The sequence below is a fragment of the Saccostrea echinata genome, unplaced genomic scaffold (genome assembly GCF_033153115.1).
Source record: "Saccostrea echinata isolate AGI-Se365-2 ecotype Australia unplaced genomic scaffold, CSIRO_AGI_Sech_v1 ptg000040l, whole genome shotgun sequence".
Taxonomy (NCBI): domain Eukaryota; kingdom Metazoa; phylum Mollusca; class Bivalvia; order Ostreida; family Ostreidae; genus Saccostrea; species Saccostrea echinata.
This window is the reverse complement of record NW_026889789.1, coordinates 960,513-977,983: the sequence shown is the minus strand read 5'-3', so window position 1 is coordinate 977,983 and position 17,471 is coordinate 960,513. Positions and strand designations below refer to the sequence as shown.

The 17,471-nt window shown below is 37.9% G+C and overlaps 3 protein-coding genes across 3 annotated transcripts; all 3 read left to right on the top strand.

The window, feature by feature from the left end:
• Nucleotides 1–8,488: 8,488 nt before the first annotated feature.
• LOC133200492 (death-associated inhibitor of apoptosis 2-like) lies at nucleotides 8,489–9,022 on the top strand. Its single transcript, XM_061336280.1, has one exon. It carries the CDS (start codon nucleotides 8,489–8,491, stop codon nucleotides 9,020–9,022), a length of 534 nt encoding a protein of 177 aa, XP_061192264.1.
• Nucleotides 9,023–9,197: 175 nt separating this feature from the next.
• LOC133200489 (uncharacterized) lies at nucleotides 9,198–10,322 on the top strand. The gene has a single exon (XM_061336279.1). It carries the CDS (start codon nucleotides 9,198–9,200, stop codon nucleotides 10,320–10,322), a length of 1,125 nt encoding a protein of 374 aa, XP_061192263.1.
• Nucleotides 10,323–11,257: 935 nt separating this feature from the next.
• On the top strand, nucleotides 11,258–12,571 carry LOC133200488 (uncharacterized protein F54H12.2-like). Its single transcript, XM_061336278.1, has one exon. It carries the CDS (start codon nucleotides 11,258–11,260, stop codon nucleotides 12,569–12,571), a length of 1,314 nt encoding a protein of 437 aa, XP_061192262.1.
• The last annotated feature ends 4,900 nt before the right edge of the window (nucleotides 12,572–17,471 follow it).

Genomic DNA, 17,471 nt, shown 5'->3' with positions numbered 1-17,471 from the left:
CTGGAAAATAGGCGTAATCATGACGGAATTTTTCAGTAAGATATCCAGGCGTAAAACTTACTGTAACTGTTAAGGCAATATAAACGGAAACCAAGCGGAGACTGGCCAGAAATTTGAGAAATATATATTACCTCCACCTGGAAATTGAAATTCCGCCTGGAAACAGGATTCCGCCTGATTATAAATTCCGATTATAAATTCCGTCTCAACTTTCCAAAGTATTGCATAATCTCTCCTTGATCCACAAACTTATTTCAACCAAAATTATTGTTCAGTCTATTTATATTTAAAATAATGCCTCTCAGATTAGTTGCATAGACTTGTTGAAAACTGAAAAATATATGAATTGTTGCTAAAAAATAATTTGCTTTCATTCACTCAACGACTAGATGCTACAATAAGTTTAAGAATTTTAATATCTGTATTTTCTTTTAATAATGAATGTTATACATTCTTATTTAGTTTGGCTTATCCGATTCTTATTTATTACCAAAATCAGATTTAGTACATAATTATAGATTAAATAACTAATTTATGTAAATATATTTGTAAACTCATAGCAAGTTCTCCTGAACAGATTCCAGCCATCTGCAGATTCTGTGGCAAAATCTTTCTAGATATATTTATGCGCATCACCTGTTCTTGCTCGCTGACATCGGATTTACGTAATTGCTGGTGGGATGACATTTCCAATGATTTTGATGTCCACGTCTCTGCAGAAATTTGTGCATTGACAGATGTCGAGATATTTCTTTTTCTTCTTGGACGTAATTCTGTTCCTTTACTATCTGGAAATGATCTTCGGCAGCTTAATGTGACAAACGTTCGATACATACGAAATGTTGCCACGTGTTACAACCGAGCCCTCCAATTCCAGTAGCAAATGTACCAACCGACTCACACTCACAATTTGAAGTGACCATTAATTTACAAATTTGCGAACATATCAATACTATTTATTTATATTTTGTCTAATTTATTTATCTTCTTATTTCCCTTTCACCTTCCTCGTTTTGCCGATTATTTGCATGTTATTTTGCACGGCTGGTTATCGGCTGGAAATTTCGTATTGCGATATATTGCGATATTTTGAACTGTATTGCGATATTCATTGCAATATTTTCAAAGACAGTAAAATGGTTTTTTTCCCCCTATTTTATAAACCTCCATCTATAAGCAACATGTGTAAAACTAGTATAAATAAATTGTTGGCAAAAAAAAAAAAATTGTTGATTTCACTACAGTTTTTGGAACAAAATGCAACCATACAACAACAACCTAACCTTTTGGTACTGTTTGGAACGTTTCTGACATACTGAATTTCATATTTTATTAAGAAATCTAAAGCCCAGGCAGTTTGCAGGTATATCGGTACTGGAAAAATGTATCGCAATTCGATATATATATATTTTTTGTTTATGAATCGCAATGTAACGGAATATCGATATTATTGCGCAGCCCTATTATTTTGTTGTTTGTATTTGTATTTACTAATGTTTTATTCTTGACTGTATATATCAGAGACATATAATACATGTAGAGGGATAAATATATGTAACTTTATGTCTTCATTTAACCCTCTAATGAGGGAAATAAAGTGAATGAATGAATGAAAGTCTGACCATGCTATTCATTAGCTTTTGTATTTATCCAATCAAAAGCTTTCAAGTGTTGTTCCTTGATGACAAATGCTTCCAAGCGGAAATTTTATTTATAATTCCCAGCTATTTTCCCCCTGATCTAAATTCAGCCTAGAATTTGATGACCGGAATCTGTTAAATCTAGGTGGAATCTCTGATACGGAATTTCAGAAAGTTCCGTCTCCTCCTGTATTACGCCTGAAATTCGTGGATTTCAAGCGGAATACGCTTGGTGTCCAGCCAAATTTGTGGCGGAATCCGCCTCTATTGTTCGTGTGTACGTACAGACAGACGCCACTTCGGTCTGATCCGACTCGATCACGTTTAATATGTCGTTTGTTGCATGAATGTTTTATGTAAATTGTTGCCATCGTTGAAACTCATTTAAAAAAAAACGGAATCCTTCATCATTTGCTTTATCTTTGGAAATGCATAAATTATAGGTTGACCTAAGGGAATACGGCACACCTATATTTCGTTTTTATTTTACGGCCACACAGCGCCTTACCTATACCTCGTACCCTCTACGCCAATATTCCCCAACCCCGTTCGTTCTGCAAACAACGGATGCAGTTCCAGAAGAAAAATCCTAGAATGGTATCGAATCTACACTGTCACAAAAATGCGTATATATTTTTCTTTAAAAAGTGGCCATTGCAGGTATGATTATTTTGTTCTCGGATTTTTACTCATTATACTCAAGCACAAATGAATTTGCTATACGTAACCATACTGATTTGCTCAATCTTTCACGGCAAGGAAATGCATATTCTTTAATACTCCAGAGTTCCACTTATGTACATAAGTGAAGAATAAAGGGTCATTGTATGGATAGAAAATATACAGTAGGTCCAACCGTCAGCATTGTACAAGCTCACTTTGCAAGTCACCTATTTCACATAATAATCAGATATTCTTTTTCTCGAAAACTCAGGGATATAACATCATCCCCCCCCCCCTCCTCCAATTTTTTTTTATTTTATTATTATTTTTTAAATTAATTAATTTATTTATTGCTTTTGTTTGGGGAAGAGGGGTGGGTGGGGGTAGTTAAGAAGGAAAAAACGGGTACCACGATAGGATACTACTTGCCTAAAGCGCATGCAATTGCAAATAACAATGTTAACTTATCCAATCTTCTTAAAGAATGTGTCAGGCAGCTTACATGTACATGTGCAAATATTTGTTGAATAGAAAAAGGCATCACACCTTGTGTGCATGCGGAAGTTTATTCGATCTGCTTGACGTATGGTAAAACATTTTCTAAAACATAATATCTAATATTTAAGACTGAGCAATAACAATATCCCGGTATATTGAGGTTCGTTGACAAAATTTTTCAGACTATAAAAAATAATTAATTTATATATTTTAAAAGAAGTATCATAATTATAAATACTGCAGTATTTCGCATTTCCAGCCCATACCCAGTTCTATTTTATTTTTATTTTTTTTAAATCAGTTATCATGAAAAACGTCGTATGTTCTTATACGATTTGTTCCTCTTTATCTAAAAAAAAAATCGAATATTTCCGGATCTTTCCGGAAAATACAGAGAAAAATAGTTTAAGACAGACCCGCCTGAGCATGTAAAACAAAGAATTAATTTGCTTTGGCCTAGCATACTTAGCACTTTTAAACACCGATTAGACTCTTAACTAGTTGAGACAAGAATTAAATCGACTAACAACTGCTTGTCAATATAATCATTATCATAAAGATGTTATCTTTTATCTACTAACGAACATTTGACATATCGGATTCTATTCAAATCTGCATTAATTTTTTTTTTACGAACGTATTCATCTTCACATGTATATAATATGCATACATGTATATAAAAGAAATCAAACTAGACATTTTCCATGTTGTGTTTTATCACACATATCGACATACAGCCTGTAACATTCACATTAAAGAAACTGTTTCATACAACAATACAACATTGAAGTCAGGCATGTACTGTATATTCGTATCTATGGCCATATTCTATTTCAATCATTCCTATACATTGTAATCAGTGGCGTAGCTTCCATTGAAGCACGGAAGCACATGCTTCCACATTGTTCGGGGGGGGGGGGGGAAATGAATTTTAAAAAAGTTAAAATGCTTTTCAAAAATAAATTTAAAAACACTCTCCGAAGAAAATACTGAACTGCAGCAAAATTTTGCATTATTTGTTTAATGTTTTGATTTTATTAATTTATGAATATCATTTCTATATATAATTTATAAGACTCAAAGTTCAGGAAAACATGCATGTATGATTGAAATTTCAGAAGCATTTTATAAAGGATAATACATACTTGTGAAAACTGTATAACATTGATTATATGTAAAATGCATGTATTCCTATAACAGGCTAATAATAAGGACATCTGGGAGAACTGCCGCTGTGTCGTCTGTAAGATTTCTTCCTCGCTGAAAACGCATTTATGACAATATATATTATATGAATAATAGCTACACATAGTATATAAATTAGAAAAAAAAAATATTGATTAACATTTCACGGTTTAAAATATTATAATAAACCTTTTAAAGTCTTTTGTCACTTGTCTAAAATGCACAAGCTTCCAGGGGCTTCGCAACCAGAGTCCCCCAGGACTTCGCCTTGGTCCCACTGGGGCCTTATGCTGCCCCTCCCCCCCCCCCCCCGCCATTTTATGCTTCCACATTGATCGACCCCAAGCTACGCCACTGGTGTTTTTAAATTTATTTTTGAAAAGCATTTTAACTTTTTTAAAATTCATTTTTCCCCACCGAACAATGTGGAAGCACGTGCTTCCGTGCTTCAATGGAAGCTACGCCACTGGAATTATATCGGAGAGAAATCAAATTTCTAGGAAAATTGGCCAATCAAAATGGTGTTTCAGTCAATTCTGAAGTGTAGAAATTATTTTAAAAAAGTGGTCTTTCCCAAAAGAGAAAAAGCATTTAGAATCATTCTTGGAATTTGCAAGCTACCGTCGAAATCATGTTAAGGATTTGCTTTTAAAGAGATGGGCGAACATAGCGTGCAGAAAGCCTATAGCTTCAGAAATATAAAAATCATGTTCAGTTTGTGAATTGAATATTAAGAGTAAAGTTCTCATTATTGAAATTTATGAAATTGTGATAAACAAAACTTTTCTGAGGAAAATTTTCTCGGAAAATTTTATTCTTTTATTTAAAAAATTAATGTGGTATTCGTGGGGTTCGAACCCTAGCAAAAAAAACCTGAGTATCATTTTCTTTCGAGACTAGCACGCTAACCACTATACTACACAAGTCCTGACAAACAGTGGCATTTAAATCATGTTTGTGATATGACCCTTGACTTAATACAATTTATTTTCACTACAAAATAAATCAAATTATTATAGCAATGTAAACATAACTCTAGTTCACTTGTACTCAATAAAACTGCGGGAAAAATTTTCCTGTACCTAGGCATTGTGTCGTCATATTTTTTGACTTACATTACGTCACGCTGTACAGTACAACGGTTGTAAACATTTCACAAATCAGCTGTGCGAGAAGGACTGTTTTTTGAAACTGTTTTTTTGACTGTTTTTTTTTTTTTTTTAATTTAGTTTCCTGCTTAGAATTAAACAATGCAATAGCAAGCGTTTACGATGAATTAGGTATGCATGTACCTCAATCTACAAAACAAAAAATTGTTAAAGGTGAATTTATTGAATTGCACAGTTTACTTGATAGACATCCAGTCAGCGATCAAGAGAACAAAATAGTCTTAAATAATGGTCAGTTGTCTGTCAAACCAGCTAATCAAATCAAGATTCTCGACATTCATACATGGTTAGATGCATTTTTTATTTTCATGAGTATATAAGTAGTATAGGCGTCCGTTGGCCACCCCCTAACACCTGCTCACCTGTCAATTATGTAAATGAAGACCTGCTCACCTGTCAATTATGTAAATGAAGGTCAGAGGGGTGAATACATTAAACCTGATCGATTTTAATTAGGGATCCCAATCGATAAAAGATCAAGGTCACCTGACGTGTGGGGTTAATTAAGATTAATTGTATGCAACGTTGATAATTAGCATATAGATTAGGACGACTGAATGGTGACGTATAGTTTTCTTCCTCCTTCACGAATCAATTAATTTTCAGATAAATGATATTAAATATTGACTCTAAGGATAGAGATAAAAAGGAAATGAGTAGATTAAAATTACGTACATAAATAGAAATGAAAGACACAGAATTTAATTAGAGATAAAAAGGAAATAAGTAAATTACAATTACGTACATAGATATAAATGAAGGGGCAGAATTTGATTTCAGGGATATCCAAGTCAACGGTTAGAAAGAGAAAAGATGGAGGTAATTGGTCAGTCATTCTGTTTATCGTAATAGAGAATGCACCAGAATGAAACTCTGTAACATCAAATTGAATAAGGAATGAAGGGGGACATCTGGTTTTAGTACTTGATTGTGTGTTTGTGTGTGTGTGTGTGTGTGAAGAAATGTTACAAGATTCTCTTTTCAAAAGTAAGTCATTGAGAGTGAGAGTTTTTGTTATCCTGTTAACGATTTTAAATTGCTTTTATCCCATGTATTTTGAGGGCTATTGTAACAGATTTATTTAAGTAATAATCTTACTAAAACATTTCATTCTTGTAAAATTTTTTCCTTTTTTTTAAATAAATAGTTTGATCAAATCTTACTGAGAAAATATTGTAAAGAAATGACAATAAAAAACAGAATTTGTTAAAAGATATTTTATTTTACGAAAGCAATCCTGAAATAATTCACAACAAATACGGAAAGGATGGCATGAAAATCAACATCAAATTCTTTCAATACACAAAACATAATAGTCGCCACAAAAGAAATTTTTAGTCTTGAAAATGTTTTTTATCGGAATTTTAAGTCACTTCATTTCATTTTTTTTTCAAAGCAATGAATTGCTTTCAACACGTTTTACCAATTCATAAAGTCATTAGGGTTGCAAATGTCACATCGAAGCATTCCCAGTTGATTTTGGTGATCTGCACGTTCACTACAAAGTTCAATGTCCTTTAATTCGGGTAAGTGAATTTCTATTTCACCAACAACATCCTTGAATATTGTGTACTCATTAGGTCTTAAACAGAGACCCTTTCTAGTGGGAAGGAGTTCGGATTCTTGGGTTGGCTTCCAAAATTGTCGAATGTCCACACAAGGATTATCTTTTCTCACTCGGATAAATACATTATATCCAAGATGCCAACTCTGTTCTTTGTTGTTTAGGATCGCTTCCTGAACATTGTCCAACACCGACATCAAAGTCCTGAACTGAATTAATTTCAGACTAATACCTTTCTTTGTGGGTTTCTCATATTCGTTGCATGGTTCATACTGTCTAAGATCTACTCTTAATTCTTTATTCCATTCTGAGATCTTCACGTAGCGTCCATTTTGCAAAGACTTAGTAAGACGTACAGCCATCGTTCTTATTCTCTTTCTATCAGTCTTAAACCTAATGAAAGGTGCCATACTGTTTTTCATTTTATATAGTAAGGGGTGCTTGACGTCACGGAAAATTACTGAAGGTCAAAACACCCAACAGATCCCCAAGATGGGGTTGGGTGAAAGTAACAGTTGTATGGTAATTAGATTAGCGAACCAGAAAAAAACGAAACTCCCTAGAAAGAAAAAAAAAACATGTGATTTGTTAAGTGTAAAATTTCATTCTAATAATTAATTTTCTTTTTATCTATTTTTTGTGTGAAATATGAAAAGGAAGAAGAAATATACTGAACTTGAATGACAATAGAGTAATATTCTCTTATTCCTGATTTTGATTTTGAATACGAAACAATAAATTATCTTTAAAAGGACAAAGAAGAAAAAACAAGAGTAATTTGTCGATACATGTATTTTTTTTTTCTGACACAGCATATTACAAAAGTTTGATTAAAAAAGCAAATGAAATTCAAACTGTCATTATATTTTAAACAGAAGAATGAAAGTCTATTATTCGACTCTTACAAAATATTTGATACATCATCATCAATGTCTACACTCGTTCATTTTCCTCGTAATATGTATTTCCCTCAAGACTACTCAAGAGCATAAGGATTCTTAAATCCTTCAGACGTATCCGGTTCCTCATAATAAGGTGTTTCGTCTTCATCGAAATTAATTCTGTAGTACACTATTTCGAAGAAGTAGTCTTGTTCAGCCTCCTGCCACCGTTCCATCGAAATAGCATCGGTTCTGGACAGTTTTAGAACTTCTCCTCTAGGCAAAGCTTCGCCCTTTCTCATTTCTCTGTCAAAAAAGATGTCCTGAGCCATAATCCAAAATCTGATCATTTTCTTGTCATCCAGTTTGGCTTCTAAGAGAAGTCGAACAACGCAATCTTTTTCGTGAAGGAATTGGGTACGCAAGTTATATTGTTTTCGACAGAATTGACAGGTTTTTGTATTAGGATTCTGAACGATATAGTCTTCGATAAATTTCTTGACGCAGGCACCCCGTTGTAGAAATCTAAAGGTGTTCATTTCATACATATTTGTTGGGTCTGGAAAAAGCGACATGATGTTCTCACTAGGGTATCTCTATGTCAGAGTGAGGAGATCTATTTTATCTTGTTTCATTTGAAAGCAAATTAAACACGTGATTATCAAGAACACGCCCCCAGATGGAAAATTTCCGAGATATTTATGTAAAGCGTAAAGAGAAAATGCATATCGTTTTGTATCATTTTTATGGTTTTAGTTTTTAATCAAAAAGTGACTTTAGGTGTGATTTCATTGGTTACGAACAAAACCTAAAAGACATCTGGTCGTTATTGGTCATTTTGTTATTGGGGATTTCGTTATTTTCTTTCTCGAGTCTCGGTGTGACAAGATGTCTTCTCTAGACTGCCAACCTAACGTAGTTGAAACGGATTCCAGTCCTAACTTTATCAGGAGTGTCAACGATGTAGACTCATCGGACCGTCTACCATCAGCAATTTGGGAATCGGAATCAAACGCTAATTTTGCTTGGCTATTGTCCGATTCTAGGAGCAATGATCCATGGAAGGAAAGAACATCACGTAAAAATGATCGGTGGAATTTACCGGTGAAAAACATACCTCCTCCAGGTCTACCAACTCAAAGGGAATCTCATTGGCAGTATCCGGAGTATATGAAATTTGCGGAGCGCTTGGCCACTTTCTCTGAGTGGCCAAAATTTTTGAAAGGACCGTCAAAAAAAGATTTGGCACGAGCAGGGTTTATTTATACGGGATTGGGTGATAAAGTCACCTGTTTTTCCTGTGGAATAACTCTGAGGAACTGGGAACCTTTGGACGATGCTTATAATGAACATAATCGATGGTCAAAGAACTGTGTATATTCAAATATGGTGGCAGGTGTGCCATCTAGAGGACAGTCATAAAGAATGCATTGATTGTAAAAAGAACTTAAGATCTGTTCTTTTCATTGTGAATCTTTCAGCTGAAATTTCAATGGTTTAAAAAAGCTTTCCAACGAATCTCGGGTTATAAAAGAGACGACGGGTGAAAACATTCTTCAGTTTCAACTCGTTTGTCTGTGGGATTGTTTAAAAAAAAATGGAGGAATATTTAAAGAAAATCTGGTATGATCCGCAGCATCCAGCTTCTTTTGCTGGACCATCCAAACTGTATCAAATAGTCAAAAAAGAGGGGAAATACGACATTGGATTAAATCGAATCAAGAAATTTTTACAAAATCAGGACGCTTACTCACTGCAAAAGAAAGTGCGTCGACGAGGGTTTAGAAGAAGACAAGTGGTAGTACAAGGTATAGACTATCAGTGGGAAGCTGACTTGGCCGATGTGCAGAATCTGTCCAAGTATAATGACGGAATTAAATATCTCCTCGTCGTCGTGGACGTATTTTCTCGATATTTATGGGTGAGAGCCTTGAAAGATAAAAAAGCCCAAACTGTCATCGGCGCTTTCAAAGACATCTTGAGTGATTCGCGAAAACCCAAGGCCATACGGACCGATAAAGGCACGGAATTCTACAACAGGTACCTCAAAGAGTATTTAAAAGGAAAGGACATCAAAATCTTTTATGCGTTGAACGAGACCAAAGCTAATTTTGCTGAAAGATACATTCAGACTCTAAAGAAAAGACTTTATAGATATTTTACCTACAAACAAAAGTACGAGTATTTGAATATTCTGCAAGACGTGGTACAGTCCATCAACGATACACCCAATCGATCTCTGAACGGAAGAATTCCCTCATCCGTCAGCAAGGAAAACGAAGCAGAAGTGAGATTAGATGCGTACTTGGCCAGGCAACCAACTAAGGGGAGGACAACAAAGTTCAAGAAGTCCTCGAACAGGAAACGTACCCCATACACTTTTAAGGTGGGCGATCAAGTGCGGATTACACACCTGAGACGTCAGTTTCAACGCGACTACGATCAGACGTACACCGAGGAAATTTTCATTGTCAGTGGGCGTTTCGTTTCACAAGGTATTCCGATTTACAAGTTGATGGACATGACGAACGAACCCATTCAAGGCAGTTTTTACGCCAGCGAACTACAGAAAGTGAATAAGGACGAGCAGACCGCCTGGAGAATTGAAAAGGTTCTGAGAAAACGAAAAGTGCGCGGAAAGTCCGAGGTGTTGGTTCGATGGTTAGGTTGGCCAAAGAAATTCGACAGTTGGATTCCGGAGAATGATATAAAAGAGATCTGAAAATCGACGTCTCTTTCATTTTCGGGAATAATGTCGCTGTTGATGGTTCTCAAGTCTTCGGACGGTAAATCCATACATCCCGATAATAAACCTTGGAATTTTAGAGTTCGACTTCCAAGAACTTTGCCTCTGTCAGGGGATTGGTCGGTGGAAATGACGGAATTTCACAACGAAAGGATAGGTCAGCTATCGAGTGGGGAAATATTCGTGTATAGTTCCATCTGTGATGACTCGATCGTGGGAGATCGCCAAGTTCCACTGTTAAGACGTGTTTATTTAGAACAGACGAAAAATCTCATTTTTCGTCGACCTTATCGCATTCCTTTACGCATCAATGAACTACAGATCTGCACGTCTATATAAAGGACAAAGACGACCGAGACGCCTCATTTTTAGTGGGAGAATCAACGTTAACACTCGTGTTTCGTCACTTGTAAAAACATGTCTGGACCGACTTATATTTCGAATACCGCATTGTGGGATCAATTTCAACACACCGAGAACGGAGAGAACTTTATTCCCATGATTCGACGCAAGACGCAGAAAGGTGGTGGAATCTTGAACAGAAGAAGAGCTTACATGATACCTGTCCGCCCGACTCCTTCGTCACCCAAACATGACATTCAACAGGTGGCGCCAGTGGTCGCCGAGCAAGAAAGAGCCATATCCGATTTGAAAGAATCCATGCGTAACGACGAACCCCACATGCCCCTCAAGAGGGGTATAAAAAGGAAAAAGCGACAGAAATCCACCAGTCGTTCATCAGTCTTCAAACGAAAAGGATACTTGAAGAATAAAAAGAAGCAAGGCCGAAAAGGAAATAAAGCGTTGAAGAAGAATAAAAAGAAACCAAAGAAGAAGAGTTTGAAAAAGAAGGACAAGACATCAAGCAAGAAGAAGTCAAAGCTAAAGGGAACACCTATCTTTTAGAAATCATGGCCTTCTTAAGTGAACTGAATACATCAATGGCTGAACCTTACGAACTGGCTCTCTTTTCAGATCCACCCAATCAAGTGGCCGTACACAAAATCTATTTCCAGGAAACCCGACCCATTTCTTCTTTTGACTTGGACACGGCACCTCTGGAGTTTTCTATTCCCGGAAATGGGGGGGAGTATTTAGACCTCAGAAAGAGTCGACTATATCTCAAGGCAAAAATCACCAAGGCCGACGGAACGGCTCTGGCTGCTTCGGAAAAGACGGGCATAATCAATTTGCCTCTTCAATCTCTGTTTTCTCAGATTGACGTCTATATGAACGGAAAATGTGTCTCTCACAATGCCAACAATTATCCCTGGAAAGCTTATTTAAAAGTACTGCTGTCAACCGGAATGGGGGCTTCAAAATCCCAAATGCAGACTCAGTTATTCTGGCCCGATGGAGAAGGCCTAGCAGACCCAGACGCTGCATCAGGAACTAACATGGCTCTGAGAAAGAGATACGTCTTCACGCAACAATCTAGGGTTTTTGATCTGGAAGGTCCCCTCTACGTGGATTGTTTCTATCTGGACAAATATCTCATCAACGGAGTGGACGTACAACTCAGACTTTTTCGATCGAAGAACGAATTCGTCTTGATGAGTGGTGAGTCTTCACCCGCCTACAAAGTCACCATATTAGACACCGTGTTTAAGGCTTGTAAAGTGAAAGTGGATAGTGCCATTCAGGTAAATCACGCCAATGCCATCCTCAAATCACCGGCAAGATACAACTACTTGAGGACCGACGTCAAGATGACTACCATTTCAGCTAAAACCAGCGAATTTTTCTGGGACGACGTATGGAACGGAAAAAGACCCTCTAAAATGTTCGTGACCTTTGTCAAACAGTCGGCCGTCAATGGGAGCTACGGGGACAATCCTTTCAATTTCGAACACTTTAATCTATCGGAGATTGTCCTGTATGTCAACGGTGAGCCGACACCCGTCCGTCCGATGAAGCTAGACTTTGGTACCAATAAGAATTACGTTACTCCTCTCTGTAACCTCTATCAGTCCTCGGAAAGGTGGTTTAAAGACGAAAGTCTGGTCATCGATCGTGAGAAATTTCCTGAGGGTTATGCTATATATACCTTTGACCTCGATCCCACTGACCTCGGCGAAGGGTATATTAACTTTGTACATCAAGGAAACGTCGGAGTGTACGCACGTTTCTCAGAGCCAACCGCAGTAACCATAAGTGCCATAGCCTACTGTGAATGCCCCGGCCTTCTCTTGATTGACAACACTAGAGAAATCAGACAGTTGTGAGAAGAAAAAAATGGACACACAGCAGATACTCCGTATTGTGAATTCTCTATCCGAACTAAAGCCATTCTTTCGAGGAATCTATGCGTCAAACACTTTACCATCACGAGTGACCCGTTTTCCCTCCGCTTTCGTCTGCAACACAGACCCCATGGAAGACAGAGGTTCTCACTGGATTGCGTTTTGGTTTAAGAATGGAACTGAATGTGAATTCTATGACAGTTTTGGAAGACTACCGGAAGATTATGACATTCGACTGAGGGATTTCATTGATAGAAACGCCTTTGCCTGTCTGTACAACAACGTCCAAGTACAACCTGACTCGACCAGTACTTGTGGTTTTCACGTTCTGTTCTACCTCTTTCGTCGAGCAAAAGGATTTTCTATGCATAACAGTCTTGAAATGATAACTGAATTCACTTCCGATAATGCAGTGCGAAATTTCGTTTTAGGTGGAAAAAGAAATTAAAAAAAAAAGACTCACATAGATGTGTATTTTCATTGTAAATAGACGTAAGAATGGAAATAGTTTTTCAGGTTTCCGGGGACTTGGATACCGGGAATCCAGGTCACCGGAAACCAGGATATCGGATCCCATGTCTCCGGAAACCTGGATACCGGAACCCATGTCTCCGGAGACCCAGATCCCCCCCCCCCGGGGGGGTATGAATATATATATCCGTATATAAATCTATGGGGTTTTTTTATTCCTTTTATTTTATTTCAGAAATGTATTTAATATGTGACTGTCATATACGTGTTGTGATCTAGCTTGTAAATGTATGCAAATAAAGTCAATTGCTTTTTCAATAAAATTCGTCAAACGCAGTCGTGTGTGTTTGTGTGATTTTTTTTCTTTGTGATAAATTAGAATGATATGATTCAAATTCTTCATTTCAACATAAGGCGTCGAAGAGTGAGCTATGAAATTTAAGACACCAACGTCGTTTGCCGTCATAGGGGGGACCATGTCTGGAAAGACATACTGGGTGTGGAAATTATTGGAACACGGTTCTGAGATGTTTGATGTTACACCTAACAAAATAGTTTATTGTTACATGGAGGAGCAACCGATTGTCGAGGACATGAAGTCTACGTTATCAGGTTTTGACACGTATAAAGGACTGCCTAGCAGAGAAGAAATCAAAGAATGGTCTGAGGATTCCCCTCACACGGTCATCATTCTAGACGATATGATTCATTTGGTGACCAAAAGCCCGGACGCTCTTCATCTCTTTCAGACAATGGTGTCGCATTCCAAAGTGGCAGCTTTTCTGCTTTCACAGAACCTCTTTCCTCCCGGGATATATGCCAAAAGCATTTTATTGAATTGTCAGCATGTCGTCTTGTTTAAAAACGTGAGAGACAATCGTCAGATTATTACTTTTGGTAGTCAAGTATTTACCGGTCACTCCAAATATTGGATGGACGCCTACGCCAAGGCGGTCAAGCGTCCTTACGGATACATTTTGGTGGATCTGACCAATCACTGTCCAGAAGAGAGACGTCTGAGAACCAATATTTTACCGAATGAAGGAGAGACGGTGGTTTATCGACCCAAATAAATAGGTGAGAAGTTATAGAAAATCGATCATTTCCGTCATCATGTCACAAAGGATCAGACGTCATAAAGCATTCCTTCAATTTTTATTAGCTGCAGATAAGTCGCAAAGAAAGAAGATTATTGACATGGCCTCCGAGGAGCAAATAAAAGCTTTCAGGGAGGTATCTCTGAATCTTTACATGGGACGTTTTACTATTTCCGGTTATTATCGAACAAAACTGTTTGAATACAAGAAACTCGTTCAGTCTCTCTGTGATCGTGGAGTGAGTAGCAACCATATTAAACAGTTACTTCAGAAGTACGCAGAGGTAATTCCTTTGATTCTTAAACCTTACTTTAAAGAAGATGGCGGAGGAATATCTACTCGTGAGGAAGACGACTTACGATCGGATGAAGGAGAAAGAGAATGACGAAAAAAATAAGGACACTCGAGAACAAGGGATTAATACCGAAGAGTCTTTTTCTTTGACTCCTGACATAGAAGTGGAAGAAAAAATTAAACAACAATCTGGATCTGGTCTGTTATACGTGGGAAGTAGAAAGAAGAAGGCGACTTCACCACCTGGCAAGCGTGCTCCAAAGAAGAGAAAAACAATGTGGTTGACATTTTAAAAAAAAAAAGTAATCAAAAAGGAAAAATTCGTTTTCTTCATATGGAAAAATACTGAAAAAATGTGTATGATTATAATGGCTTTCTTCTTAAAAAAGAAAGAAAGAAAACAACACCTGTGTAAACATGAGATGATTTAATGTTGTAAGTAAATCGGGGAACATATCTCTGTTTTTTTATTATCATATATATATATACAAAGAAAAAGGTTAAATAAAAGTAGAAATGATCTGAATTTTTTTCCTTAATAACCATAGGGGAGCGTGGTAAGGTTCGGCTGCACGACACGCTTTGTGTACACGGCTGCGTATTGTTTTATTTCCTCTTGAGAATAGAGTTCACTGTGGATTTTTTGACGACAGATTTTGCTTGGATTTACTGTGTGGTAATTACCAAAGTTGGGATCGTCACGATTGAACATTGCGTCTCTCATGCTGCTTAAATTTAAGTTCATTGAATTGGCATAATTCAATGAAAAGCCCTTGACTTTACAGACTTCCTTTCCCTGGAACGTCTTATAGGCATAATTTTTAGGACCGTTGCAGACAAATTCTGTTATCCAGTCACCTTCGTTTAATTCATTGGTGAGTTCGCCCAGAAAGTCACCGATGGGGGGTTCAACTTCGCCTTCTTTTTGAGTATAGATAACAGAATCCGTGTCCCAGTATAAGACACGAGTTTGTAACAAGTCCAATAGCTCGTATAATTTAAGCCGGGCCCAGCAGGTGATAAACGATGCCAGAAAAACGTTGGTATGTCCCGGGTCACACATTTCCTCTGATATTCGTTTAGTAGATAACATCAGATGTTCTTCGTCAACAATGTTGAAATCCTCGATTTGGATGGTAGGGTTAGCCATATGTTGAAAAAGTACGTGTGCCTGGGAGTCGTGTAGTATTTGTGTCTTGGTGAGATTCATCCGCTGTCCGAATTTTCCCCAAAAGCTATTTAAAAGGAGCTTTGCCAGACTCCGAAGACCCGAGTTGTATTCAATCTTGTTAGGGTCTAAGCGAATGCCCTCCTTTTTCTCGTACATTTCAATATACTGGTCCAGATCGACATCTGTCTTGACCCACTCGGGACGTCCACTAGCCTCTTGTTTTATCTTTAAAAACATATTAATGTAGGAGGCAAAGAGTCCCCCGGATTTGGAATGGGTGTCATACTGTTTTGTTTCTTTCCAATGGTAGACTTCGTAAATCTTGAGTATTTTGTATCCTTTTTCGACTGCCTTCTGTAGTTCCGGTGTGCAGTAGGTACCCGTCAGAGCTCTGTCCGCTTCCGAACACTTACAAGGATCTTTTTGACCAATTTCTACACACGTGCGACAAAGTGGAAAAGTTAACTTGTCTTGCGTTCGATAACCCAGCACGGGGTGAAAAAGACCACGAGGTGGCAAAATTTTGACCTTAGCAATTCCGAAATAAGAAGAGATGTCGCCAAAATCACGAGTTACGATCTCCGGATGTCCTATCGGATACCGACACGTCTTGTTCACGAAAGGGTAAAGTGAAGTAAAATCAACGTACTTAATTTTAGTGCCCTGTGTCGCCCGCTTGTATAGCATGCAACCGTTAGTGCGTCCCCCCATCAGGCTCTCGCGGGGATCGAGTCGATCGACCAGTTCCAGATTTTCGACAAAAGCCTTGGCCTCGGCATCTTTTTTAATCATGATATCGAACTCGTGCTCCCATATGCTGATGACCTTCAGTCCGCGAGATTTCAGTTGTCTTTCTTTTAGACGCGTCATTGCTAAAAGCTCCGAAACCGTTTGCTCCGAATTGGGAAGGAGAACGTCGTCACCGTTTTTGTAACAGACGGGGCATCCGTGATAAAGACACCCATTGAATTCGTAGGCGATCCCAGAGGGATGATCTGGAGTCGGTGGTACGTAACCGTCTGTCCGATATCGGGTCCCTGGAACCCTGTATTCTCCTCGGCCGTTCAGTGCATGTTGGATGTTTAAATTCTGGCCGACAGATCTTGATCGAAACATCAGTAATTCAAGCCAGGCAATGGATTTCTTACTGAACTGGACTTTAATTTGATACCCATTAGGAGGAGGTCGAGCTATGGGCGATTTGACAAAAACTTCCTTGATGATTTCAATTCCGAGGGCTTTGAATTCGTCCATGGTTAACCAGCGATCACCATAAAAAACTGTTGTTTTTCCGTTCAGCATTTTGGCATTCAACCAGATATCTTTATCATTTTCATTGATTAGAAATCGCCACTCTTCCTCGAGAAACTTTTGCTTAAAGACGTCCATACAGAGGGATGCTATGGTGCACGAGTCAAATGCATCCACGGCGCGACCTCCGTCCATCCCCGTGGCCTCGTGGAGGAGATTTTTGAATTTTAGGCAAGCCCGTCGCAGAATGTCAACGTCACTCCGACAGTACTTGACCATTTCGCGATTGAAATCAAACATTTCTCCGCTGTCGACTTTTTCTTTATACCATCGATAGAATTTTTCTCTTCCTGCCACTGACATACCGTCTGCTCCGTACATGTCGGCTGTCGGATAAGGGCCCACGTAATTTAAGTTTTCACGACACGTAAAGAAATGAGGAAAATAACCTTTGGTCAACGATTCTAGCTGAAAAGCTTGAGGTAATTTTGCCAAGGCCATGGGTAAGAAATTAAAAGAGTCGATCACTCTGATCTGCAATCTGTTCACGTTGAACATTTGAATTTTACTTCCTCTGTAGATGACGAACGACGGACGC

Excerpts from the sequence above, each read along its gene's own strand:
- LOC133200489 (XM_061336279.1), top strand. The coding sequence starts at position 9,198 with ATGGAGGAATATTTAAAGAAAATCTGGTATGATCCGCAGCATCCAGCT.
- LOC133200492 (XM_061336280.1), top strand. The coding sequence starts at position 8,489 with ATGTCTTCTCTAGACTGCCAACCTAACGTAGTTGAAACGGATTCCAGT.
- LOC133200488 (XM_061336278.1), top strand. The coding sequence starts at position 11,258 with ATGGCCTTCTTAAGTGAACTGAATACATCAATGGCTGAACCTTACGAA.